The 27,477-nt window shown below is 38.4% G+C and overlaps 2 protein-coding genes across 2 annotated transcripts; one reads left to right on the top strand and one right to left on the bottom strand.

Moving 5' to 3' along the window:
• Positions 1-922: 922 nt before the first annotated feature.
• Positions 923-27,477, bottom strand: gcc2 (GRIP and coiled-coil domain containing 2). The gene is made up of 24 exons (XM_008403445.2): positions 27,289-27,477; positions 26,953-27,015; positions 26,075-26,159; positions 25,921-26,000; positions 25,741-25,845; positions 25,165-25,657; positions 21,679-23,450; positions 20,740-20,803; positions 20,549-20,649; positions 19,864-19,962; positions 18,897-19,016; positions 17,360-17,524; positions 16,535-16,639; positions 14,985-15,147; positions 14,069-14,169; positions 13,814-13,891; positions 12,443-12,580; positions 11,664-11,785; positions 11,001-11,177; positions 9,171-9,379; positions 5,971-6,198; positions 5,628-5,767; positions 2,877-3,078; positions 923-2,736 (listed from the first exon to the last, which is right to left on the bottom strand). The coding sequence occupies exons 1-24, from the start codon at positions 27,292-27,294 to the stop codon at positions 2,663-2,665; spliced, it is 4,890 nt and encodes a 1,629-aa protein (XP_008401667.1). The 5' UTR covers positions 27,295-27,477; the 3' UTR covers positions 923-2,662.
• Positions 3,101-5,614, top strand: tmem223 (transmembrane protein 223). The gene has a single exon (XM_008403436.2). It carries the CDS (start codon positions 3,887-3,889, stop codon positions 4,655-4,657), a length of 771 nt encoding a protein of 256 aa, XP_008401658.1. The 5' UTR covers positions 3,101-3,886; the 3' UTR covers positions 4,658-5,614.

Raw genomic sequence — 27,477 nt, 5'->3', positions numbered from 1 at the left:
CTTCCAGAAACATTCTTTCCATTTATTTTTAAACACATTTATACATATGCATGTAAAGAAAACTTCATGCATGTCTTAAAATGTAAGGATATAAAAAGTTGACGATAAAGATGCTACTACAGGTCTCTAAAGACAAAAACGTAATGTTTAGTTTAACGTCCAGCGGTATTCAGTGGCGATTATTTGTCATTTCCTCCCCGGACTACGTCATAATTCTAGAACCACATTTATTTCCTTAAAAGGCAGGGCCATATAAAATTTCCCCTCCTTCAACATGGAAGATGACTCCATAACATGAAGCATAAATTTATCTTCCATGCACACACAACAGGGGCCTTATACAAGTATTAACACCCCCTAAAATGTTTCCACATTTAATCACATACTTAAATGTGTTTTATTTCGATGTTATGCAGCAGGTTAGCATAAAATAGTACATATTAGTGAAGTGGAAGAAAACACCAGTTTTAGAAAATAAAATCTGAGTCTGGCAAACACTCTGTGGAACCAGATTACAACCATTGTTTAAAAAAAGTCATACGGGGTCCTGTTTGTCACAATATCTAAAGAAAACTACAAACAAGACAGAGGTATTCTGAAACTAAATGGCCAAGTCACTGTCCAGACCCACATCCAATTAAAAATCAGTGGCAGGACTTGAAAAGGGATGTAAACAGAGCAACTTTTTAGATTTCTAGTTGTGCACAAATTCTGCAGATTTAATTTCAGCGAAAAGTTGAGCTACAACACTTCTCAGATTGTGAAAATAAAATGTTCTGTACACTGCATGCTTTTATATCAATTATAAAATCTAGTAAAACACATTAAGGTTGGACGTTGTAAGTGACAAAATGTTATAAAGTTCCACATTTATCACCTGCAGATGAAAGTGTGTTAAGATTATCAATAAACACAAATCAACTCTGATCGCTCCCATCCTGGTTGGTTTTAATCCATTTACAATCACAGTTTTCTGTCGTTTTTCTTTTACATCCAGACAAAATCTTAAAAGATTTTCTGATAATCTCTCATAGCTTCTGATAACGGTAACCTTCACATAATATAAAAGGTTATGTGAAGGTACATTCAAGTTGTGGTAGACTGATCCCAAAAGAGCTGCCACTGGAGTGGAAAAAAGACAAGTAAGCAACATTCTACAGCAATAACAAGGAGAAATAAAATAAAATATGCATTAATGTTGCAGAGGCAAATCTGAGTATGTGTGACGGAAAATTAAACTTCTACCCCACAGCAGAGCCGTATAGTCTATCAACCGATAAAATGAAAACAGTAGTTACAAATGCTACAGTAGAAAAACACAAATACCTGCACCTGAGTTTAGGAAGTACCAGTTATAATTATGAACATTAATTTCTTTGTAATGATGATTTAACTGAGCTACACTAAGGATTGAACCTACATTTTGCCCACTGACTAATGTAAAAAAAAAAAAAAAAGCACCTAAAGAACCGTAACGTAGATTTTTTTCTAACAACAATATATGGATTAAGGCTTTTTAATTTTATAAACAACCAGATTAAAAATGGGTGAAGATTAACACCTTTTTGTTGCATGTTTCTAGATGATAAAGTGATAAACTATAACATACAGAAAGACATTCAACAGTCAACCTACATGACAGTCATTGAAAGAAACTGCAAATAGAAATATGATTTATGACAACTTGTCCATTAATAAAGTGAGTAAAGTACAATGTATATAAGCAGAGGAGTCAAATCTTTTTTTTTTCCTTTAAACTAGGAATTTAAACATCCGACATTTAAATCACATTATGCCAGGAAACATTTACCTTCTTAAATAATCCCTAATCATACTATTTGTTTGCAACACGATTTGTTTTCTTGTAAATAAGAAAATATTTCGAAATAGACACATTTGATGTGACTTGTGACTGGAGAAAAATGACCAACAGATTTAATTTCAACACAAATCAATACAACTAAAAGAAATTTATGACGGGTAAATTGGTGTAAGACTAATCTTGGTTCCCGAATTTGGACACGAACTCTGGTAAAATGCCATGTTTTTGTTACGTAAACACCATCATAAACAATTTATATACTCCTTTTTCCACATGTCACATTTATCCTGTGAAATTCAACTGAAAAGCAAACAAATTTATTACAGCGAAAAAATAAAACGAGTAGAATAACCTTGCTGCATAACTGAGAATAACCTTAAACAAATATTTGGTTGAAACAGAATTTGATTAAATTTTAGCATTTAGTTTTCTTCTTGTACACACCTAACATCATTTATTGTGCATATCCTGATAATTAATAGTGATTCTCTTGTATTACAGTTTAACATAAATGTTAGATAATATGTAGAAAGCATTTGAAATTATGCATTTGTTTTATTTTTCTTACATCACAAAAACCAGGCAGTTTAACAAGCCTGTGTCCATCTCAGAGAAGCACTGTTTGTACCTAATGCTCTGCAAGAGTAAATAAAGATTCTAGTTTCCTTTATCTATAAATATTAAGATAATATTTTACATACATTCTTTGGTCCTGCCAGTTTTGTCCCAGTAACGTGTTAATGCCCCAGTTAAAATCATTTTAATTAGCATCATTGTTACAGAACCTCACAGAAACGGGTTCAGTGATGTCACTGCAAGGTTGCTCCCCATGTTTTTAATCTATCTGATCCCAGACCAGCTATGGAGGTAGGAGGTCCACCCCGAGCCACGAGAGCCGTTTCCCTCTTCCTCTCCTGAAAGGAAAAACACCAGTGTAGGGATTGTTAAATGTTTTAACTTAATCTAAATAAATTACTTAAATTACAGAGAAAAAAATAAACAGTGGACAGATGAGGCTTTTTTTAATTTCAGGATAAATTACGCAGACTTGTACCTTGTGCAATTGCAGCCAGTTTGCTCTTCTCCTCTGGACTGAGTTGCAGCATGGTGTGAATGACGGGCAGCAGCGCCTGCCTCTCGCTGCCAGAACGCAGGAAGATAAACTGCAGCAGGACGTTCTTCAGATACTCCAGGTTGGCCACGCTCTTCTCTCTCTCCTGGTTTCGCTCGAGTCGCCTAACTTCGCTCTTTAACAGCTGAAGGACGATGAAAGTTACATGAAGCAATAGATTCCTATGAGCTTGATTTAAGACTTTTGTTTTGTTTTAAACTGCTAACTATGATAATATTTCCAAGTGCAAGTGAAAGACTCATAGGATGCACTCCTCTAAAATACAGACTTTTTTCTTGCTAGACTTTCATTAGCTAAAAATGGCTGATTTACTACAATCTCAAAGACAAAGTAGCAACTGAATGTACCTTTCTGATGATGAAAAGCAAAGTAGTCTTCTTCAGAAAAAAAATCTCATTCAAGAATGGGCCAACAAATAATTTGCATCCTTCCCATGATTAATTTCCTGATATATCTTGTTATCCCAGGTTGCTGTTGTGGTTTTGTGTGTTTTTTTTTAATAAATACAAAAATTAGCCAGTTTTAGAGGCAGTGATGCATCCTTTAATTTCACAATTATGCATCACTTTCTGTTGGTCCATCAGATAACATTTATATAAAGCACACTTGGAAGTGACGTTACATAATGAAGGATACAAATAATTTTGTAATTCAATTCAATAATTAAAATAATTTTCTCCTTAGCGTGCTAAAAATAAACATTTGAGGGGACAAGAAACCGGTCTTGCCCTGACTGGCACAGTTGACTCGATAGCGAGTGACACGTCACTATTCTCGCGAGAGTTCAGAAGGAGAATACATAACAAGTATGGCGGCGCCCTCACGGACAGAGAAGCCTGGAGTGAAATAAAAGTGGATATAAAACAGCAGCTATCGCTTCGGACTGTGTTGTTTAGAGTCATATAACCTTATAAACGAAGTTACGGTGAGAAATGGGATATGAGCGCCTTCTTTGCGGAGCTCTGGAGCGGTACTCCAGGCTATTTCGACTCGGTAATTTTCAGCAGGAAGCTCGAGCCTTTCAAAATGCGACCCAGTCGAACGGGGAATCCACGCGATTATTTACCTGGTTCGGATTAAACGGGGAGATTCTTGCTCCCACAGCCCGCCAGGTAGCAGCCCGTCGAGGCTACTGCAGCTCCACCCAGCCTGCCAAAGATGTCACCCTGTTCGAGCACGACAGAACCCGCTTCTTCCGGGTGCTGACGGTCTTCTGCGGCGGCCAGTTCGTCTTCTGGACGTACCTGGCTCAGTTCGCTTTCACCGGGCTCAGAGACACCGGTGGAAAAGGCCGAGTCAAGGCGCCCACCACCACCACCGGACTGGCCGGGATGTGGAGTTTCGAGATGAACCTGGGTTCAAACGCCTGGAGGTACGGCTTTACCCTGGGATGCCTGACCATAGGAGCGGGGATAGTCGGGCTCGGGGCTCTGTTCTGCCTGAGGTCCGTCAGTAAGGTGGTTCTACATAAGGGCGGGAGGATGGTGACGGTACGGACACAGTCTCCTCTGGGACCAGACCGAGGCAGGACCATAAATGTCCCACTAAATCAGGTGGCCTGCCACGCTCACAGACAGGAGTCCCCCTCTTTCATCCCGCTCAGAATCAAGGGACACCGGCTCTACTTTCTGCTGGACAAAGATGGGACCGTAAACAATGCCAGGCTGTTTGACGTCACCGTTGGTGCATACAGACCATTTTAATGCAACATGATGAGGATTGGGGTTTCTTTATTTACTGTGAAATAAAATATTTGAAATAAAATGTGGGCTCATAAAGATTAATTTTGTATTATAACATTTAAAACTTTCCTACATGTTTCCATATGCGTCAAACTCAAGCCCCGTGGGCCAAATATGGTACGCCAAAACTTGTCTATATGGCCCCCTGTCTATAAACTTGTCTATATGGTATGCCAAAACTTGTCTATATGACAGTTTCTCACAATACCAGAATTTTATGCAAAATCAACAGATCTTCGTGCTGATGTATAACTGTGAGTTTATTGCTAATTTACATCAAAAATGGTGATAAACATTGGCTATAAGTGACTTCTAACTCATACTTGCAGGTGGCAGTTTTTCTTTTATGACAATGCTGACTCAGCTTTACTTGATGTCAAGTAATAAAAATATCACATTTTATGTCATAAATAAGTGGAAATATTGCAAATACTTGTAGTACCACAAAATAAATCAAAATCCTGGGGGGACTGATGAATGCGAAAAGATGTTCAATATTAATTTTAAGTACTTATTGAATGCAGAAAGGAATTTATTCATAACTTAACAGTTTGTTAATGGGTTTTATTAATAAATTCTGGCACAAACTGGCCTTGAGAACATTCATGATCTTGATATGACCCAAAATGAAATTTAGACACTGCTGGCATGTTTTAGAAACCTTCCAGAAAACTGCAAATACGCTTCTACACTGTTCCTTTAAATGGAAACTAAAATGCACCCGTTTAGAAGTAAGTGAAACATTAATCAACATATTTTATCTACATCTGCTTGATGATTTTTAAGATTGCGTTTGACTAAATGTAATGTTTACTGCTCGTTTCATCATTAGTTACTGTATTATGATTTTATGGGAAGCTCTTCGATCTTCCTCGTTGCTGAAATGTGCTGTGCAAATAAAGTTAAGGTTAAATAAGATGTTCATACGTACAGTGATTTGCTCCATGAGGACGGCGTTGGTGGCCTCGGTTTCGTGCAGCAGGCCGTTCATGTGCTCCATGCTGCGCGTGGCTGTGCTCAGCTTCTCGCTCAGCTCCTCTTTGCTCGGCTCCACCGTCCAAACAAACGGCTCTGGAGATGCAACAAGCAAATTAAACAGTATAAATAAATAAACAGCAGTCAAGTATGAAAATTAAATTAGTTAAAATACTTTATTGTTTATTAATTTTTTTGTCTATTATTCTACATGAACCTCATAAAAGTAAAGGAGAATAATTACACTGTAAATAGCTCCTTTGTTACTGGATTTAATCTGTGGTATTTTTGTAGCTCACCCTGTTTGGGGTCTGGGGATGTGAGCAGCTGCTCCAGGGAGGGCGGGGCTGCGAGTTTTGGCGACAATATCTCGGTCTCCGTGGTTTCCATGCCTTCCCCCTCCTCCCGGGCCATCGACTGCAGGTCGTTGAAACCCATTGATCCCAACCCTGCTTGGTTCTGATCGGCGTTTCTCCGCTGAAGTTCTGATGCCAGAGGCTTACGGCTGGACTGGGCCGACGCTGCACCTGAGGTTAGCAGATAAGATGGGCTTACAGAAGAAACATAACAATAGTTCAGCTACAAAGTGCCAATGATTGTAGAACAGATCCTAACAAGTTGGGATGTTTTTTATTTGGTTTTCATAAACACTTAACTGTGACCCTGTGGCTCCGGGGCCCCATGTGGATTTCTGGACTTTCCACATTGACTCTTAAAAACAGACTAAAAATGATTAACTGGAAATTAAAAAGAAATATAGCGACAAATACAACTTTAAGTGATTTTTTGTGGAATAATTACATTTAAAATTACCATCATCTTTATTTAGATTTATTTATTTTTGCTATAATTAGTTTGAAAACTATGTGCAAATAACATCCAATATAAGAAAATGTACCCATCATCATTTTGAAAACGTTTTATGTTTTTCTTTTAATTAAAACCTAAAAATAGGAGTAAGTTGGTGCTTCTCTGTGGTAAGTATTTCTCATAAACTTTGCTATTTTTCAAAAGATGAAGTAGTATTTGTGGCTCCAAGCCCGTTTTATTTAGTTGGACTGAGGGCAAAAATGGCTTTTTGGATTGTAAAGGTTGCAGATCACTGTGCCAAACAGTTGAAGCATCACACAGGAAAATGATGAGAAAGAGGGACAGTGACTTGAGAAAGTGGGAGGATAAATATGATTCATGAAGCTGTAACTAAACCGTCTTTCTCACTTTCCCCCCTCAGGAAGTTAACAGGCAGAGTGAAGTAGCTGCTGACCAGTAGAGGGCCTCGTTGAGACACTGAAATAGGCGATCATTTAGCCAGGATTATATGAAAACATTTAAAAGAAGAAAAAAAAAAAAAAAATATATTCTAATGTATTCTGCTCCTGAAAGTCTAAATCATTTTAGCTCCAGGTACCTGGCAGATCAAACAAACAAATGAATTAAACTTAAACACCCTCAAAGGTGACCTACCATGCTTCCTTTAACAGGTTAAGATAGGTTTATGTGCTTTACAAAAGATGTTCATTACATTTTTTACACAAAATCATTCTTGCATATTGAGATTTTAGTCTGAGATTTTGAGCTGGCTTTCATAATGAGCTGCTTTAGGGTCTCTGAACCTTTAAATCAATAGGCTGCTGCTGGCCGCGGCCCCCAACGCAACGTTTAAAATGGCTGCAAACAGATGCGTAATTACACAACTGCAAATCTTTGAAAAGCAGAAGTGGAGCCTCTTGCACATCCAACTAACATACTTGTCTTTTCCAACATAAGGCGGTAAAACCAGCTAACCAAACATGATGGAATTGGGTTGCTAGGTGACGGGCTGGGCTTGGCTGGGGTTGCTATGTAACGGCACAGTGGCCGATGAATAGGGTCATTTTTAAAAACACCAAAAAACATCAACTTACTGGCAAAAAAAGAGTTTTTTTTAAGTGCTTGGAGTATTTTTAGAAACAGTTAAGACACAACTGGAAGAATAAAAATGTGTAAAATGTGAATTTTGCATAATGAATCACTGAATAAAGGATAAACACTATTTATTTATATATATATTTATGAGGGAACAAGAACTCAAGTTTGAAGCAAAATATTATCCAATCAGCAGCCTTCACCTGGTTCATAGACAGAATAAATAAAGGAGAGATATGGATAGATTTCAATGAGTGGTACATGTGACTTACAGTTTGATTACAGTAAATAATCAAACTGCTTGATTGTACCAGTAAAACAAATACAAGCTGACTCAATCCATGCAATTAAATTCAGAAATACGTGGTGAGATAAGCCAAACGCACCCTAAAAAACAGGGGTCTTTTATGTGTGAGACACTAATGAGGAGCCTCTCCAGATGCCACAGGGGTCTGTTTGCCACACTGCGAGGCGGGAACAGAGCTGCGGCGCCTCGCCAACACCTGGCCAAGCTGAAGTGACAGAGAAGCAGCACACATCCACACGCTCGCCTTTCCAAGTCGTTGGTGTGTGTATTTGGTGTTTCACTGCATAGGGCAGCTGTGTGGGAGGTGATGAATGAGCTCTGCTGATAAACACGCCGATATCTTCACCCCTGTGAGCTCTCTGTGTCCCATCACTCCTCTCATGAAGCGGAGGAGGAAACAAGACAGAAAACTTCTACTCTATACACCACTTGATGCTTCAAAGGATCTCCTTAGGCGATCCTAAAGCAGCAAATGTTTTGTCTGATTTAACGTCAGCCGGTGAAAGACAAAACAGGGTTTCCACAGTTCTCCTTCAGTAAAATTAAATTTTTTTTCAAAGTTTTCAAACTTTTCCAGCACCACACGTTGGAGATAAAGAAAATTAAAAAAGAACAGTTTTAATTCACTATTATATGATATGATGCATGACTTATTAATGTCTTGTGAGTAAAACTAAAATATAACAAATGTTTTGAAATGTCTCACACACCTGACTGGTTCGAGAGATAAAAACTAATTTAACAAAAAAATCCCTGAATTCCAATAACGTTGTTTAAGGTATAAAATATAAGATGATCAATAAGTCAGTAGGTTATTAGGAATAATAAATATTCATTACATTGAAACAGTCCAGAGAAACTGTGTGAAGAAAAATTATCTTCCTGCGCAAATTAAAGGCAAAGAATACAAAGAAAGTAAAGTAAAAGAAATCTTTTTAAAAAATGTAAAAAAGTTAAATTTTATTAATTCTCACTAACTAAAAGAAGATAAGTTTTTAGGTGTATGTGATTGTCTGGTTTCAACTGTAAATGCCGTTTTCTAAATTTCAACTTTTAATCAAACGTTAGATTGAACTTTCAACAAAACTATTCAGTTTTAATATCAAACCTTTTCCAAACACACAAACACACACAATTCAAATTCAAGCATTTTCAAGAATTTCAAGCACCTGTCTGAATCTTTAATTATTTTTCTTAGTTTTACAGTGAATGTAAATATCTGATTTCATGTGTAAGATGCCCACTTGTTACATTTCGCCTGTTTAAAGTGCTTTTGGCTGAGCTTACTGTTCTGGCTCCGCAGGTTGAAGAGCTGCTCCTCGACGCGGCTCAGCTGACCCTGCAGCGTCTCTACGGTGGCCCGGTGGTCGTCCTGCAGCTTCCTCAGCTGCTCCCTGTAGGTCTGCCGCTGGGCCTCCACCTGGGACGACAGGTCGGCCTGAGCCTGGGTCACCTCTGACCTTAACGACACGTTCTCTGTCTGCAACGTCAAAACCCTGCAGGACGGGTCAGAGGGAAACAGGAAGTTAGGAATCTGGAAAGTTCCTCAAGTTTGTTTAGCCCACAGCATGATGCTGCCACCATTATGTTTCACTGTGGGGATGTTGTGCTGAAGGTGATTTGAAGTATTGGCGTTTCTCTGTAAATCCTATTTAGTGTTTGTTTCATTTGGCAAAAGTATCTTCATCCAGATGTTTGCGGTTTCCTCTCAACAACAGGGGTGTCCAAAGTGCGGCCCGAGGGCCATTTGTGGCCCTTGAACTGATTTTGTGAGGCCAAAATGATGCAAGTTTGGTTGATAGATGCAGATGGACATTTTTAATTTGTAACAAGGGTAAAATTATTATGGATATAATTTTCTTACAATAGAAAATGTAAAGTATAACACAAAGTGTTTGTATTTTTATATCCAAGTTTTAAACAAAAGGTAAAACCATGTTATTCAGAGACTTTTACTGAACCCCAAATCAGCTTTGATTTAGTTTATTAAACTTGACTAAATATAGAAAAAGTTTTTCTTTAAAGTTCTTAATACTGAAAATAAATGTGTTCAATCGAGCCCAAAAGAATCTGAAAACTAGATGCATTTCTTAAAATACAGCAAAAGCGGAAAAAACTACAGCGACGTATTAGAGCTTCTGTAAACAGAAGAAAAGAAAAAAATGGGTAATAAATTTCCATCACAAAATCTCAGAAATTTTGAAAGTAATCTCTTAACCTTTCTGCAGCAAAACTCGGAAATGTTCAGCTTTTAAAACTCCAAAAGTCACAAGTTTTTGCCATTTTTTCCCCAGAAAATTTCTGAGTTTAATCTCAACATTTCTGATTTTTTTTCTAGCAAATTTTTAACTTTTCAAACTCAGAAATTTTTCCAGAACATTTGCCAAAAAACTAATACTTTTTTGCTTTTAATTTACTATGGCTTTTGCTTTTAATTTACAATGGCCATTGAAAGAATCCTTTTCATGTTTTGGATCTACAATTAGTATCCATTAAAAAAAGAAAAAAAGAAATGGGACTACTTTATTGGTTTTATTTCAGGTTGTCGGGGTTTTGGCCCACCACTACTTTCGACTCAGCAATTTTGGCTGATGTAAAAAATTTGGACACCCCGGTTTTCCATATGGCTTGAGGAAAACAGGATTTATTAACAGGACTACTAGTTGCCTTTGACAGATTCTTCCACCTGAGCTGTGAATCTCTGCAGCTCCTCAAAAGTTACCGTAGGTCTCTATGGCAGCTTTTTAGATTATTCCTGTCTGTTCAGGTAGATCGGAAAGTCTCTGTAGTTTAGCCGTTGAGCCATGTTATTTACATTTCGGGATGATGAAGGGTGAATTTCATTGTTTAATACTAAAATTATATACTAACACGGTGGATTCTAAAGGTCTTTGGTTGTGAATGTGAATGTGCACACCGCACGTTTCAGATCGTCATTTTAAAACTACCGTAACATAAAACCCCAATAGAATACATTGAATATTTTGCTTGCAATGTGAAACGGCATGCATACTTTTGTACAGACAAACAACAGAGAGGGGAAAAATTAGACAATATGTCAACCTGATGAGCACACAAACCTCAGCAGATGTAGAATGAAAAACCAAAGCGTTTCACCTCTCTCGCAGCTCAGCCTCTTTGCTGATGTTTTCCTGCAGGATTTTGTTGTGCCTCTCCAGCAGAGTGTCGTGCTCAGCCTGGAGCTGCTGCAGCTCGGAGACGCTGCTCTGGAGGCTCTGCTGGCTCTCAGACAGGCGGCTCCGCAGCTGTTCAACCTGAGAGGACAACTGCTCCCTGCAAACGACCACGACGACGATACACATAAAATAAACCTAGTGAACATTTAACACTGGAACTGGAAGACATTTTAGATACCCAAAATAAAAGAAAACAACAGAGACAACAAGTAAAAAGCATTCTGAAGGCTATGTAAACAAAATTAGTTGAGACCTGAAAAGTTTGTCATCTAGTTTTTAGTAGAAAAACGATAAATCATGCACCTGGAAATTATTGAGTATGTTTTAACTTATCATGCAATTAATTGATTTATTGCGACAGATTAATCTCAAACTATTCCCACAACGTACATCTACTATGAAAACAAACTGCCTCAAATTTAGGATGAAAGCTTGTGCCTCACCGTTTGACCTGCCATTTCATTTTAAAACCACTGAGCAGAAGTTTATCCTACTTAACCTTCCTGTTAAATGTTGCGGACATTTAACAGGAAGCAGCTTTCTGATTGCATCCTGTCAGCTTCTTCCCTCATTTTGCTCTCACCTCTCTAGTTTCCCAGAGTCTCCGTCAGGCTGGGTGCTGGTTTTACTCTTCTGCTGCTTGAGCACGTTGTGAACTCGAACCTTGTAGCTCTCAAACTCACTTGTTGTTGCCATAAGCTCAGCCTGAAACCAACAAACAGATTCAGTGAAGATCTGCACACAAAAAAAAGCTGAAGCTTTTTATTTTTACGAAGGATGATGGTTACCCAATTTAATCTGTTAACAGATTAAGCTGGAGCTGCGCGTTTTAAATGCCGAATATATTTTTAGAAATATACTGAGCAATGTTTGTGTATGTTTTATTATTATTATTTTATTTAATTTTTGTTATGTGCAATGCTGGGACAAACCAATCCATCCAGACCTTTGGGGATCAATAAAGTAAAATATGCTGCCACCAACTGGAATTGATTGTTATCTGGAAAATTATGGATTTACTCATCAGAACTTCATGTAAAAATTAGCTTTCAAACTATTTCCATTGCTAATTGTGGGTCTTACAAACAGGCTGCAATCAGCTGAGCATTTAAACATGATGAATGTCTGACTGAAACACGCCTGACATTGTAGATAGAGGTAATTAAAAATAATTGAGAGATAAATTATGAAAAGAGTCATTACTTTTAGCCTCATTTATCAATCGTTTCTCATGAGCAGGAGCTCAGTTCATTTGTTAGAACTGTTATGCTCTTGCTGAAGAAAGCATTACTTCTCACCTTCTTTTTCTGTGAATTAAACCTGAGAACAGAACTAAAAATGAGGTAGTTGAAGGATGAGAACCTTTGCAGTGTCTCTGTCCTGCTGCAGGCTGTGGATGCGCTGCTGCAGGGAGCTGCTGGTCCTCTGCTGCTGCTCCAAAGCGGACTTCAGCTGCTCCTGCAGGCGGTGCCGCTCGGCTGTCAGCTCACACATCTCAATCTGAAGTCAACAACACACACGTTTTAGAGTACAAGTGCTGGAACAAAATCTTGATTTGCTTTTTACATTTGAATCAAGATGAAAACCAGAAAGTAGGACTGGACAGTAAGACTGAAAAACATATCGCAATATAAGCATTTTATATCAGTCAATATCAATGATTATTGATTAGTTTTTTTGCATTTTTAGAGCACATCCCCCCAGTTTTAAAGTCCCTACATCTGATCTGCATCCCCAGAACCAGAAACTTTAAATCAAGACTAAAAACCCACCGGTTTAGAGTTGCTGTTGAACCATAACAAATGAAAAACTGAACATATTTGACATGTCTGATTTTGGTGATGGCACTCATCAAAATATAATTAATTATTGACTGTATGGTGTTTTCTTTATAACTTTGAAATTTTGTGCTTCACAAATAAACTTGGCTTGACTTAAATAATGTGAAATGCTGCCAAACATTTCATATTTTATCCAGTTTTCTTTCCACGCCAATGTCGTTTCTTTTTAAGCAAATAAACAGCAAATTAAGCAACTTCAAACTGCTGCCGCGGAATTTACCCTGCAGGCTGTTGCTAGGTAACCAAAAAGTGAGGGAGTTGCTAGGTAACCAAAGAGTGAGTCAGTTAGTTGCTTCCACCAACCTTGGTTAGCTACAGTGCAAAAACATAACATTTTTACCAAGTATTTTTTATCCAGTTTCTCATGCAAATATCTGAATACACTTGAAATAAGATAAAACAAACATACAAATAACTTTTCAGCAAGATATAGAAGCTTGTTTTAAGTCAATAATTCCTTAATATTGATAAAAACTACTTATTCCATTGGCAGATCACTTCACTTGTAACGAGACGTTTTCCCCATGTATAAGTGAAATAATCTGAAAACGTAATAAGTATTGTTTCAAAAATATTCAGGCATTATTGACTTAAAACAAGCTTATATTTCTTGCTGAAAAGCTACTTCAAGTGCACTAGAAACTAGACTAAAATACTTGGCAAGATTTTGCGTTTTTGCAGTGCAGCTGTGAGATGTTGCGTGGTCAAAGCTTTTCCTTTGCCTACATCCCCCAGAATGCTGTGCGGTTATGAATCAGAGTACAGTGAATATTCTATACATTGAATATTCTATCAGACATATTATCCATTGATATTGATCACGTGTTTATCTCGATATATGTTGTTATTGATTTATTGTCCAGCGCTACCAGAAAGGGTTTATTTGTGATACCTTGGAGCTTTCTAGCTGCTGCTGGTTAGCTTCCAGCTCTCCTTTCAGAGACGCCTGCTGCATCATGAGGGAGCTTTCCTGCATGCATGAACACACGCAGATGACACATTTAGTAACTCTTCCCAACATCTTCCAAGGCCTTCTCCAGTCATGCTTACACATGGCCGCATCGCTCTATTTACATTCATCAGACATCCGTGTTGCACAGTAACAGGAAATCTTTGGGGATTCGCCAACAGAAACACACACACAGACCTGTTTCATGGCATCTGCCAAATCTTTCTTGGTTTTCACCAGCAGCTGTTTCATCTTCATGGTTTTCTCCTCCTCCTGGTCCAGTTGAGACTTCAAAGCCTCTGGAGACACGCGGAAACATGAGACGAGAGCAGACATTAACAGCAAGTCAAAGCAGAAAACGTGCTAAAATATAAAATTAAAAAATATTTCAAATCTAAACACACAACAGTTGCATGTAAGCTGAATATTACTACTGAGTATGTTTACTATTTATGAAGACATTTCTGTGCATAAATTAGAATAGCATCAAAAACTTTATTTACTTCAGAAATCCAATTCGAAAAGTGAAACTCAAGTAGATTCATTATTCAAATAATAATTAATTTTAGGCGTTTACTTTAGGGTCATCAGTCCTGGCCGCTGATTATATGTGGGCACTACATGTTTTCTTTTCATTTTTTTTAACAAACGCCTATTTTGTAATTTCTATAAAGCTAACAAACCCATATTAATGGAGTTGTGTGCATATTTTTGGATATATATGAACATAAAAAAAATACAGAAAATGAAGACGTAGCAAGTTCTTTGGGGGGAAAACATGGAATTACTGGCAAGGGGACATATTAAACTTACCATGCATCAGTTCATACTCACTGATGTATAGGATTACCTACTAATATGCCTACTAATATTTGCATTAGTAGAATAATTTTTCTTTAGCAGATAGGGCACCTAAACTAACTCCAGCTCAGTGTCCCACATCCTTTTAAATCCAGTCCTGCTTACAGTTAATAAAAACTCCAAAAAATCAGAATAATGCGCAAAGCTATTATAATAAAAATATGTGTGTAGTAGCCACAGCCTTAACTCTTTAAGGACAAAAAATTAAATACAAAATACATTAATTAATTACAAATAAGCATGTGAATCATACCAATTTCCTGCTTGTGGGTCTCCTGTGTCTGGTTCAGTGTGTTAATCTGGGATTTCAGCTCCTCCACACACTCCTCTTTCTCTGTTAGTTTTCCATTTAGTTCTTTCACCAGACGTTCGTAGTCGGCCATCTCCATGTCCAGCAGGGAGCTCTGCTGGGCCTCCTAGTGGTAGAGTAAACACCCTACATCATGACTGTGAAGAGAGTCAACATTTTTATCTGGGAAAATTATGTGGCTAAAAATTAAGGTTTTTTTTTTTTTACCAATATTTATCTTGAGGCCTATGGGCTATATAAAACACGTTCATTAGACAAAATAATTCCTAGATTATAAGATTTTAGTTTGGTCAGTTCTGCCTGTTTTGAGGTCTTAATAGAATGAGTTGTTTTAGAGCCTCTTGTCACTTTAAATCCGAATAAGCTGCTGCTGGCCACGCCCCCCAACTCAAGGTTTACACTCGCACGTAAAAAGAAAAGCAGAAGTGGAGCATCCTGCACAACCAACAAAACACTAGCCTTTTCCAGCAGCCGTTGTACATCGCATAAAGTGGTAAAACCAAACATGATTGAATTCTGTTTGGGTTGCTAGGTGATGCGCTGAGCTAGGCTGGGGTTGCTAGGTAATGCCACAGCAGCCATCATATTTGGGAGGTTTTTGAATTGGTTCCTTTTCCAGACACCAAAAAACATTAACTTGTTCCTAAAACACAGCTGGGTGTCATTTTTAAGTGCTTTGGCTGTTTTTGGGACCCAAATGGAAGAATAAAATGTAAATGTTGGATAACAGTTTCCCTATAAGTCTATGTTTTCAAATAGGAAATAAATGTTACAGATGACGTTAGGATAACTGCAATAATCAAAATATTATGCTTTTATCAAGGAAGAATGGACAACAGTTGGTTTTTATGTCTTGAAAAAAGCTTTTAGATAATTTTATACTTCACATTTTTGGGTAACTACTGTTCTACTCTATAATCAGATTGTAAGAATCTCATTCAGACAGATTTTTACAAAAACATGTTTTTTGGTGTGTTTACAGACCAAAAAGAGAGGAAGTTTTCTGACTTTGATTAATTGGGGGGAAAAAAATCCCCAGTCAAGGGAAAATTGGCACATCACTAAAATGATTATTTTATATCTTCAACAAATGTAATGTTCAGCAATTAGACTAACATGCATTCACTTTTCGAACAAACAAATAAAATCATTCCTGACATTTTGATATTACAAGGATCCTTTAAAATAAATGTATTTACTCTTTAGAACGCAACATCCTTTTCTTTAAAAAAAAAAAAAAATCTGTATCACCATCCAGTTTCTTTGACTGAATTAACAAAGTGGACAAAAGACAAAGTCAGGCCTTCAGGCAGCTCTCAAGTGTACTATGTAGGCCTCCACTAATGGAAAAGTAACAGCAGCTCGTTGTGCTGTGGGCTAAAGCTGCTCCGGTTCTCTGTGACGTGCCGCCATGGCTTCAGGCTGGCCATCACCGGCTCGAGTTGACCCGAAGAGACACAGTGGGTCTGGGAAACGCTGGTGTGTTTGGGTACCTTGCGTAGCAGCTCCAGCTCCTGGGCGGTCTGCTGGGACTGCTGCTGCTGCCTGTGGAGCTGCGCTGTCAGCCCCTCCACTTCCTTCGTGGCGGACGACAGGTCCTGGAGGGGCAAGCAAACACTTTGAGCCTGTCAGTAAACTATAACACTGCTCTATCAGATTTAATGATACCAAGTAATTGGTTTACAAGATTACTTTGCAGACATTTCCAATACTTCCAAAAAAGATTTTCTGGACAAATTAAAAGGGCAGTATTATGTAAAATCAACTTTTTGAGCTTTACATCATGTTATAATGTTATTTCCTCCTCAAAAGCAAACCTGGGAGTGTTTACTTTGATTCTTTCATGCATGTTTGACAAATCCTTTAATCTCCATGGCAACAATTCAGCTGTGCAAAATGCTCAAATGAAACTAGCTCCACCATTGCCTCCTACGAGCTGCAATTTCCAAGCTTCTGCCACACAGAGCAGCCATTCCCTATGACTCCACTGCTCAGCTCCTTCAGACTAGCCAACAGTAATTAGCAAACACCTGGTGGAGCTGCTGAGCTCATTAAACGACCTACTTCTCAGTGCTGCGCTGGTAAAATGTTACTAAAGGGTTAATAGAGGAGAGATGTTGGGATGACTTCCTCAAGGCAGAGTTTCAGAAAGAGCAGGAGCTTTTAAAGAGACAGAAGCCCAATCCACACTATGACATCATATTTGACATATATCACTAAAAACAACATAGTGACTTGATTGCACTGTAAAATGACACTATGTGAATGGATGGTTCATAACCGAGCCCCTTTAATCTTCTGTGTGTGTTCATGTCCACCTTAAGCTTCTGGTCCTTCATGGCTCTCTCGGCCAGCAGGTCTCTGTCCAGGCTAGCCAGATGTTTTTGCAGTTCCTGGTTTCTGGCCTCCAGCTGCTTCACCGAACTCCTCATGGTCTCCAAGCCGGCCTGCAGATCCTCCTTCTCACTGCTCAGCGTCTCCTTCTGCACAAAGGGCCACACTCTTTACTGAAAGAAGCTCAATAGTCGGCCATCAGAGTTGGTAAACAATGTTTTATCATTTACAGCTTTTTAAGTTTTGTTGTTTTTACATAATAAATATACTAATGTGTAGTATTGATTTAGTAAATACAGATCCTGCAAGAAACAGAACCTTAATGGGGTGGATAGACGGAGGACAGATGGATAAAAGAAAGATGGGCAGACGGATAGAAGACGACTAATGAATGAATGGATGGATGGATGGATGGATGGATGGATGGATGGATGGATGGATGGATGGATGGATGGATGGATGGATGGATGGATGGATGGATGGATGGATGNATGGATGGATGGATGGATGGATGGATGGATGGATGGATGGATGGATGGATGGATGGATGGATGGATGGATGGATGGATGGATGGATGGATGGATGTAGATTATGTGACGATATGTATTTCCATCTTTTATTTTTATACTTTTTTAGTTTATTTTCATAAAACCACCATAACTGGAAGTCATTTTATTTCACAAATTCAGATTTAAATCATGAACACATTCCTGATTGGACAGTCAAATTTAAAGTCTTAAATTTGACCTTTTCCAGGTCTGGATAAGAACAGAAAAGGAAGAAACCGAGACAGTTTTGATTTTCGTTTCCTTGAGCAATATCTAAGATGACTTAATTTAGTTTTTTTTTTTCTTTGAGCGACCAGAATAAACTTTCTCTTAAAACAGAAACAGACTAAAAAGAGGAGCTGAACTTCATTCACTGTTGAGACGTGCTTGTAGTCAAAAGAATCAACCCTGCTCAAACACACGTGGCGTTTCTGAAGAACCACCCGGGCGAATCTGACATGAGCGGCTCTGTGGAGTTTCCTCCAGACAACGCGGCGGCTGCAGCCGTCTCCAGGCAGCTGTCAGCCAAACACCGAACCAATGATGGGTAAACTCAGACGTCGGGAACAACGCAGGGATCCCTAACTAGCTTAAGCGTGCGCGATCCCACTGAGAACCTCCAGCTCATCTGAGAATAAACCGAGTCTCAGGAAATGCAGCAGATGGAGGCTATACCTCGCTCCATTTACCTGCCAGACAGTTACGAGCTTAGAGGGGGAAGGAAAGGAGTTATATATTCAAAAAACAATTTCTCCCTTGCGCAGCCAGTCACATCTGATGGTCTATTTGTGGGATGTATCTGGGAGACGTGTAGCTGGCTAAAATGACTCAGTAAATCATGTGGAGTTATGCTCGCTGGACAAAGTCTCACTGCTAAGATTTACAGGAGGCTGGGAGCATTTTGTTTGTTGTGTGTGTGTGTGTGTGTGTGTGTGTGTGTGTGTGTGTTTATTGAGTGTGTATCCCAGTTACCTGTGTGACAGCACTGCTGAGTCGCTTGGTCAGCTCGGCAATCTGTCTCTCGGCCGCCTCCACCTTCTCCCTCTCCTTATCCAGTTGCTCTGTTTGCCTGTCGTAATCTATCTGCAGGTTCTAAACACAAACACACACACACAACCTCAATATTCATCACTGGAGGTCGGTTGAACAACTCAGTGAAGGAAAACACACATATCAGCTGCATTTACATTTGGCTGAGGAACAAAACTCTCATTAGACACAACAGAGTGCTTCCCTCTGTAATAGACACAGCTGCAGGGCGTTTATGGAAACCACTGGGAAATTACACTACGCCAATTAGCTAAAAACTGTTAGGAAAAAAAGGAGATGATTAATCAAACTTGCAGGTTTTATTTGAAGCGTATTCGCATTGTGATCAAATGGAAGAAGGCATGAGTTTGCAAAACAAAGTGTTCTTTCACTGCAATTATGGTTTTACCACAGCCAAAGATTTAAAATGTACTCCATTACTTTTTACTAAACACCTCAAGCTCAGTGAGACGGGTTGGAGAGTGTAATGAACATACAATAATTTTCATATCTTTTTCATCGATTATTGAATTACTCGCCAACCAATTTAGTAAAGGACTAATTGTTAACTAGAGTATGCAGGCCAAAAAAGACCCATTTGCTGAAAGAACAACACACTTAACTGTACAAAACTATGCAAAGGCAGAATCCCAAAAACCACTGGTGTTTGTGGTTTAACATGACAAAATGTGAATAATGTTATGAATAACTTTGGAAACTTTTCTTTAGTTCATTACATTACCAAGTAAAACACTATTTACTAAAGAGGGATTATTGAACAGTTTCCCCTTCCTTGAATTATTACAGACTTTTAACAGCACTAGTGATACATTAATTTAAGTTTCATTAATGTACTAATTCATCCGAATCCATGTAAACTATGACTGTATTAAGATCCAGTGCATCCTACCTTGTATCCTTCAGCTCCATGAATGATATCTTTCATTGAAGTGTTGATCTTTTCCCGCTCTGCTTTCAGTGACGCAACTTCCTCCTTCAGGGTTACAACCTGAAAAGAAGTCCAATAAATTATACTTTTAGCAATGAACAATTATTTATATAACAACTACTGAAAATGTCAGAATGATTTAATTCATCTACAGTTTAAATGTTTTTTTTTATCCAGAGCCACATGTAGGAGGAGGTGGGCCCTGGGCTCCAGACAGTTTGGTGCCCGACTCTCACAAAGTCCTTTTGCTCATAAAAATGAAATTAACAGTAACAGCAGATTCAGGAATTGGGGACAAAAACGAAATATTGAACAAAAAAAATTCTACTAACTCAACAATAATCAAGACATAATATTTTAATAATAATTAAACAAATAGAGTAGTGACATTTTTTTAATTACTGGAAAAGAATGTCAATTACTGTACATCCAAAACTGAAAAAAAAAAAAAAAAGATTTTGCTTGTTTGCCTTACTAAAATTAAAGCACCGTTTGAAAAATTAACAACAACAAAAAAGCCAAAATCATGAAAACGGAGTCTGAGAAAGAGCAGGAGTTTCTTAAAGAGACAGAGACCCAATCAAAGCGTTAAGTTACAATTATTTTGGAGCCGTTAGACTCAGATGTGATGAAAGTAATAGATTACCTCCTTCTTGCTGTTGTCCAGTTCCTTCTTGGCTTTCACTGCTACTGCCTTGATTTTGTTCATCTTCTCGTCTTTTTCTTTGATTTTATCCTCTAGGAGAGCTGAGGGAAGAAGAAGAAGAAAATGGTTTACTTTTTTTTTTGAAGACTGCTTATTTAGTTAAATAAAATTGATGAGATCTATGATCACACCTAATTTCTTGGTTGTCTCATTGGCTTCACTTCCCTCAGAGGAAGCAGATTGGACATTAGATTCCTGTGAACAAAAAAATAAAGGTACAAATATTAGAGGGTAAAAATAGCACTAATAAAATGTTTTTCCTTTAAGCACAACTTTGGGAGATCCTAACCAAGAAACCTTTTGATGCCATGGTCTCACAAACAGCCTCACAAACAGCATGGAAATGCTACAAAATATGTGACTTTTAGATGGTTTTTCCTCATTTTTACTCACTATAACATAAATGCTGCCTCATATCTTTGGATTTTAGTTGGTCATGAGTTCTGCGGTGCAAAATGTTATTATTAGGTAATATATTATGACATGAACATCAGATTAATAAATAACAGATGATCTGATTCAATTATTTTGATCATAAGTAATATTTTACTTCTTCTTCACAGTTCTTGTGTTTTTTTTGCAGAATTTCTTCCACAGCAGAGTGGCTGGATGTTTCCTTCTGTCTTTTTCTTGACAGAAATGTTTTGATTTTGTGCTCGTTTCTCTAGCTTGAGGAGCAAAGCAGTTTAATAAATTTGTCTGGAGGCCAATTAGAAAGATGAGTGTCAGAAATAACATTTCAACTGGAGTCATTTTATTCCTTCAAGGTATTTATAAATGATTTAGCAGAAACAAAGTCTATATGTCGCAACTTAAACTGATTTCAGGAGTGTTAATGTTACTGATACTGAACTGGGTTTCTGTTGTAAATAATTGTTTAAATGTATTGTTGTCAAGATACTTTAGTGAGTTTCATCTTGGTTAAATAAAAGGCTAAAGATAAATAAGAAGTTATTTCAACTTATTTTTTCCTCCAACTTTAAGCATCCTTTGTCGGTTCCCCAGAGGGCCGCGCCCCTCATTTGGAGAAACCCTGTCCTAAACATGATGTGATCAGATGTCTGACCCACCTGCAGAGCCGATATTTCATTCCTCAGCTGTGAAACCAGAGAGTCCTTCTCTCCGAGCTTCGTTTCCCACTCCTCCCTCTCTTCTTGAGCCAGGGAAACTTGGCTCAGGAGTTTCTGGTTCTCGTCACTAATCTTCTCATTAACCGACTTCATGTCTTGGAGATCCCTCTGCAGCTCCTCTACATCCCTCACTACGTCCTCCAGGTTTGACCTCAACATGTTTCGCTCCTTTTCCAAGTCTGTGATGTGAGCCTGAAAGTCTGTCTGCATCTCTTCCTCTCTTTTCTCGGCCTCCATCTCTTCAAGTCTTATCTTTAAGAGGTTTCTCTCGTTTTCAAGCTCTTCGACTCGCGTCCGGAGATCTTCCAGCTCCTCCGCTGACTTTCTGAGGACTTCAGATTGATTTTCCTCCAGCAGCCTCATGGAAGCACCAGATTTCTCAGCCTCCTCTGTTAGCGACTTCACCTTCTCCTCTAGTTGTTTCTTTTCAGATTCTCTCTGCGCCATGTGAGCCTCCAGGTCAGCCATCTTGGATGCCATTAGCTTCCCGTCTTCCTGAACCTTGGACAGCTCCAACACAGCCTGCTCCTGTTTCTGATGGAGATCGCCCCTCTCCGTGGAAAGCTCTCTGACTCTCAGCTCCAAACGGGAAACCGTCTCCTCATAAATCAGTGTCTTCTCCTTCAGATTTTCTTCCATCTTTTCCTTTTCCTCCTTCAGATGCTTCACCTCGCCGTCTGTTTGCATCCTCAAGCTTTCCACCTGCTTGCTGTTGTCATCTCTGAGTAAAAGTGTTTCCCTTTCTTTCTCTTGCAACAACGACTCGATTTCTTTCGTTTTGGCGTCATTCAAACTTTGCACTTCGTCTTCTTTCAGCATCAGCAGGTGCTGCGCTTTGTCCCGCTCTTCAGTCAAAATGGCGGCCATTTCTTTCAGATCTTGAATCGTGTTCTCCTTCATCTTCAGCTGTGAGAAGATCTCCTCGTTCTGCATAGTCAGCTCCTTCACAGCCTGTTTTAAAGAGGTTTCTTCTTCTTCTGCGGAAGTGGAAGCTTTCTGGCTTTCAGCTGAATAATTTTGCTGAAGGTCTTGGATATTCTTCATCAGAGAGTTTTTCTCCTCTGTGATTTCAGTCATTCTCACCCGCAGCTCGTCTCTCTGCTGGCTGAGCTGCTCGATCTTTTCTTGAAGGTCTCGCACCGTTTCGGCGCCCTTTTCCTTCATGGCGTTATACTGCTGGACAAAATCTTTGGTCTTCTCCCCCAGCTCTGTCTCCACACTTTGAAGTATGTCTCTCATCTGCTGGCACTCGGCCATGGCGTCGTTGCGTTCTCTGGTTAAGGCCTCACATCGGGCTGTCAGCTCCTCATTCAGATTCAGGTCGCTGCTCGGCATCTCAGCAGGAGTTTTAACTTCTTGTTGCTCAGGCTGAAGCTTCAGCTCGGGCTCAGTGGTCGGACTGTCTTTATTCATCTGCAGCTCGTTGATTTTGAACTCGAGCTCTTCTTTTTCCACCTGGAAATCCTCCTTGACCCGCTCCAGCTCTGCTTCAAGCTCCGCCTTCACGTTGCTGAGCAGCGTGAGCTCGTCCTGCAGCATGGTGTTCTGGGACTGAACGTCGTCCAGCGCCGTCCTCAGTCTGCCGAGCTCGCCCTCCTCGCCGCCGCTCTGCGGTTCGGCTTGCTTGCACCCGGACAGCTCCAGCATTTTGGCGATCCCAGCGCCACGGCTGGGGTCTTCGTCTTCCTCCTGAACGTCCTGAAGGTAGCTGTCTGCAAAAAACAGAACAACGTCGCCTCAAGATGCTGCTAAAGTTATAAATAAGTTGTTATAACACAGTGAATCATACCTGGAACTGTCACAGTAACAGTTTGATGAATGATAAGTCACAGAAATTATATTATGGTTATTTTGACACCATTTTCAACTAACATTATAATTGCATCATAATGCAAATTTGACCTCTGATAGGTGAATAGATACTAATTTTATAAAAAAATGCTCCAAACTGGAACAGAAAGACATTTTAGAACACAACAACCAAAAACAATAATAAAAAAATAAATCTACAATAATAAATAAAATGGATTATGATGTCTCTTTAAACAAAAGTGCCCTTTAAAAAAATATTAATCATAAGGACATTGTGCGGTTAATTAATTAATTGTTTATTGTGACAGGATTGATCAAAACACAAACTTCAATGTATTTTTGGGAAGATTTTAAATACAAAATTGTGCAAAATTATAGTGGAAAAATTAGAGATATATGAGGATTTATGCTTTTTTATGACCTGTTGAGTGTTTTTGTGGTAGAATGTGTCAGCGCGATGCTTGTTCGATTCTCACCAGAGTGTTTTATATATTTTAGTTCAGTTCAGTTTCATGAACATGTTTGCTGACAGCAGCTTCTGTCAATAACGTTTTTCTTGCCTGGCCTGTAAGTTCAGTTGGCCACGTTTTGCATGTTTGCATTTCTGACATCGTTTCTTAACCTACAACTAATTTACATTTCTCCATTACCTGTTTGCTCTGTTCATTGGTCTGCAAGAGCTTTTATATAATCACCAGTATTCTCTAATAAATCTCTTAGATCTTGATAAAATAGCCGTACTTATAATGACATTTCTTTTCATACAACTTGATTCAATTAAAAGTATTTGTTCCATTTAATTTTACTAAAAGTATCAGAGTAAGGGGGTGAATACACTTTTTAGACATTTAGTTGTAAATACGCGTTCATACTGTTCTTTTGTTTTAAATTGTTTTTGTTTTCATATAAGTTTGTTTATTCTTTTACTACATTCAATAAAGTCAAACTGCTACTACTAAATATTGTAAGGATGATGTATAAATGGTCTTTCATGTCACAATTATGCATCACTTTGTGTTGATCTGCCAAATCACTGTAAAAACAAAATCTTACCAAGAATTTTTGTCTAGTTCTACTTCAAAATCCTTAGTACTTTTGAAGTCAAAATTGATTTACAAGCAACTTTTCAGCAAAATATAGGAGCTTATTTTAAGTAAATAATTATTTAATACTGTTGACAAAGTTTTAGTTCTAAGTGAAATAATCTGCCAGTAGAACAAGACATTTTACAATTTTTTAAGTTAAAATGTCTTGTTCCACTGGAAGATTATTTTACTTGTTACTAACACTTTTTTAATAAATATTAAGGAATTATTTACTTAAAACAAGCTTCTATATTGAGCTGAGAGGTTACTTGTAAGTGAGTTTTGTCTTATTTCAAGTGTACTAAAATATTTGCCCCAGAAATTGGACCAAAAATATTTGTTAATTTTTCTTTTGTAGGGATGAAATCCACATCAAATACATTGAAATCTTTAACTGTAACGTAAAATAATAGTTAATTCATTGCTTAATTGACATGTAAATTAAATTTAAGGCTGTTTTTATGCACATTTCTCCTCAGATAAATCAAACCAAACCAAGAAAACAGTAACTTCCTTCCTCCTGTTGTACCTTTTGAAGCCAGCTGCTCAGTCAGCTCCTCGGTGAGCAACATGAGGCGATCCCTCTCGACCTCCCAGTCCTCCTCCAGGGCTTTCATCTCCTCCTCATGCTGGACGGTTTTCTGAACCAGCTCCTCCTTCAGGTTCTCCACTTCCTGCTGGGCCTTCGTCAGCTCCTTCTGGTACTTCTCCTCCAGCTGCGCTGCCTCCTCCGAACTTCTGTCTTGGATTCCCTTCATTTCAGCTCGAAGGGTTTCCAGTTGAGCTTCCAGAGAGCGTCTGATTTCTTCTACACTCTCTTGAGCACTGGTGTATTCTGCTCTGCGCTCCTTCTCTCTTTCTCTGTCTCGTTCGTCTTGTTCCTGGAGTAATTTCTGGAAATGAGTCACTTTTTCATGGTGTTGGCTTCTGGATTCCTCAATGCTGGACTCCAGGGTTTCAATCTTCCTTTGGTGGTCCTCAATAACTCGCTCATGTTCACTTTGCAGCAGTGCTAGATCCTCCTGAAAATAAAAAAATAAATAAACAATCCGTCTTCTTTACAGACATAACATTGCAGAAAATTGTTATGTTTGTGGTATTTTACCTTGGCTTGCTGTTTGGTTCTCTCTAGCTCTTTGCGTGAAAGTGCAAGACTTTGCTGAGTTTCAGCTTTTTCCAGAAGCAGAACATCCATCTTTTCAGTCAGCTCCTGAAACAGCAAACAGAATAAAATTACAAAATGTTAACATATTTACTTTTACAACAGATCTGGAGATATACAAACCTGTATCAACAAGGCATCCTCTGGACTTTTGTCAGTGCTGTTGGATTGTTGTTTAAGGGATTCAACGTCTTTTTCCAAATCTGGGCAAACAAATAAAGTAATGTCACAAATTCACAGCCAGAGAAGACTCACCAGTCGTGACTTTATTATCTACCTGCACATTTGGTCTTCATCTTTTGCATGGCAGCAATCTGTTTTTTGGCATATTTGATGAGGTCATCTTTGGACAGTGTATCCAGCTGTGCAGGGAAGAAAAGAAAGAGGAAAACTAATCTTATGAAACAATCAAACTTTAGGGCTGTTTTAACATCATCTTTCCACATGTAGGTTTTATGCACCAACATGTTAGCTTCTAAGGAAACCTCCCAACACTGTCACTGCATATCATCAGCCATATATCAATTTGCACTTTTAAAACAAATGTGTAATTCAGCTTCTGATCCTCATTGGTTATAGCAAAAACTCTTTTTAGGGTTACACTGGAAATCAAAAAAGCACAAACTCCAAGTAGCTGCTTCAAACTAACACTATACAAGGATGGGCTGCCCAAGTCATCAACACAATTTAATTAACACGGTGATCCACAGTACAAGGACTCTCTCTTTCATTTGGCCTAACAGTAAAATTTTCCAGTTTTTACTCAAGACTATCATGGCACTCTCTAAAAATGTAAACAAAAATGTGTGACATATTATTGTCAAATCAATAATTTCAGATACATTACTACAGTAGTAATAATACAGCTCATGACATGTATTGATTTATATTTTAACAAAAAATATAAATTAAAAACCTTCATTTTGCAGTTTGTAAGTCCTTCTTGCTCAGACTAATATTCAAAATGTGTTGATTGTTGGAATCTGAAATATTTCTCAACAGCAAAATTGTGAATAAAAATAAAGCCAAAAAAAAGTAATTCTGTCATCACATTAAACAATCATATCTTTAGATATGACCAATGATTTTCACACTAAAGTATGTTTTAGAAAGAAAGGTCCGGATTAATTAAAGACACAGAAAGTTGTGAGGTACCTTTGACTTGGGAGCGCCAGGTTGGGATGGAGTCCCAGCCTCAGCTGCAGAACCACCGGGATCCTTTTTAGAGAAAAGTAAAAGGAGTAACATTATTAGATTAAAACACGTTGGGTTCATCAGGAGAGGAAAAAAACGTTTATGTCAACCAAAGCCTGACAATAATGTTTACTTTTTGCATAAAACTTGTAAATATTTTTTCTTCCAAGTTAGCTTTTCATTTGAGATAACTGTATTAACGAAAACGGCTCTGAGTTCTGGTATCTGTAACTTCAAGATGCTCCACATCAACTTGTAAGGTTAGCTAAAGCTAACTTCTCGATACTTAATATTTACCTCCATTTCAGGCGGCTCTTTAGTTTTTCCTCTCTTCTGTGTCACAAAAGCAGATACCAGGTGTCTGACAAGGAGAACTTCAATCAATATCTAAGATTACGATCGACTACGCAGCGATTTAGCACGGAAACATTTCATCTGTTTTGGTTCTAAGGTAGCAGGCTAACGCTAAGACCCGCTTCCGCAATM

This window comes from Poecilia reticulata, linkage group LG2 (genome assembly GCF_000633615.1).
Source record: "Poecilia reticulata strain Guanapo linkage group LG2, Guppy_female_1.0+MT, whole genome shotgun sequence".
In the NCBI taxonomy this organism is placed as follows: Eukaryota; Metazoa; Chordata; class Actinopteri; order Cyprinodontiformes; family Poeciliidae; genus Poecilia; species Poecilia reticulata.
The sequence above is the reverse complement of the archived record's forward strand: the minus strand, read 5'-3'. Positions and strand labels throughout refer to the sequence as shown.

Coding starts and splice junctions, on each gene's coding strand:
- tmem223 (XM_008403436.2), top strand. CDS start 3,887: ATGGGATATGAGCGCCTTCTTTGCGGAGCTCTGGAGCGGTACTCCAGG.
- gcc2 (XM_008403445.2), bottom strand. Junction 20,804..21,678: donor ATGAAATATCGGCTCTGCAG/GTGGGTCAGACA, acceptor TTTTGTTCACAG/GAATCTAATGTCCAATCTGC. Junction 12,581..13,813: donor AGCAGCTAGAAAGCTCCAAG/GTATCACAAATA, acceptor TGTTGACTTCAG/ATTGAGATGTGTGAGCTGAC.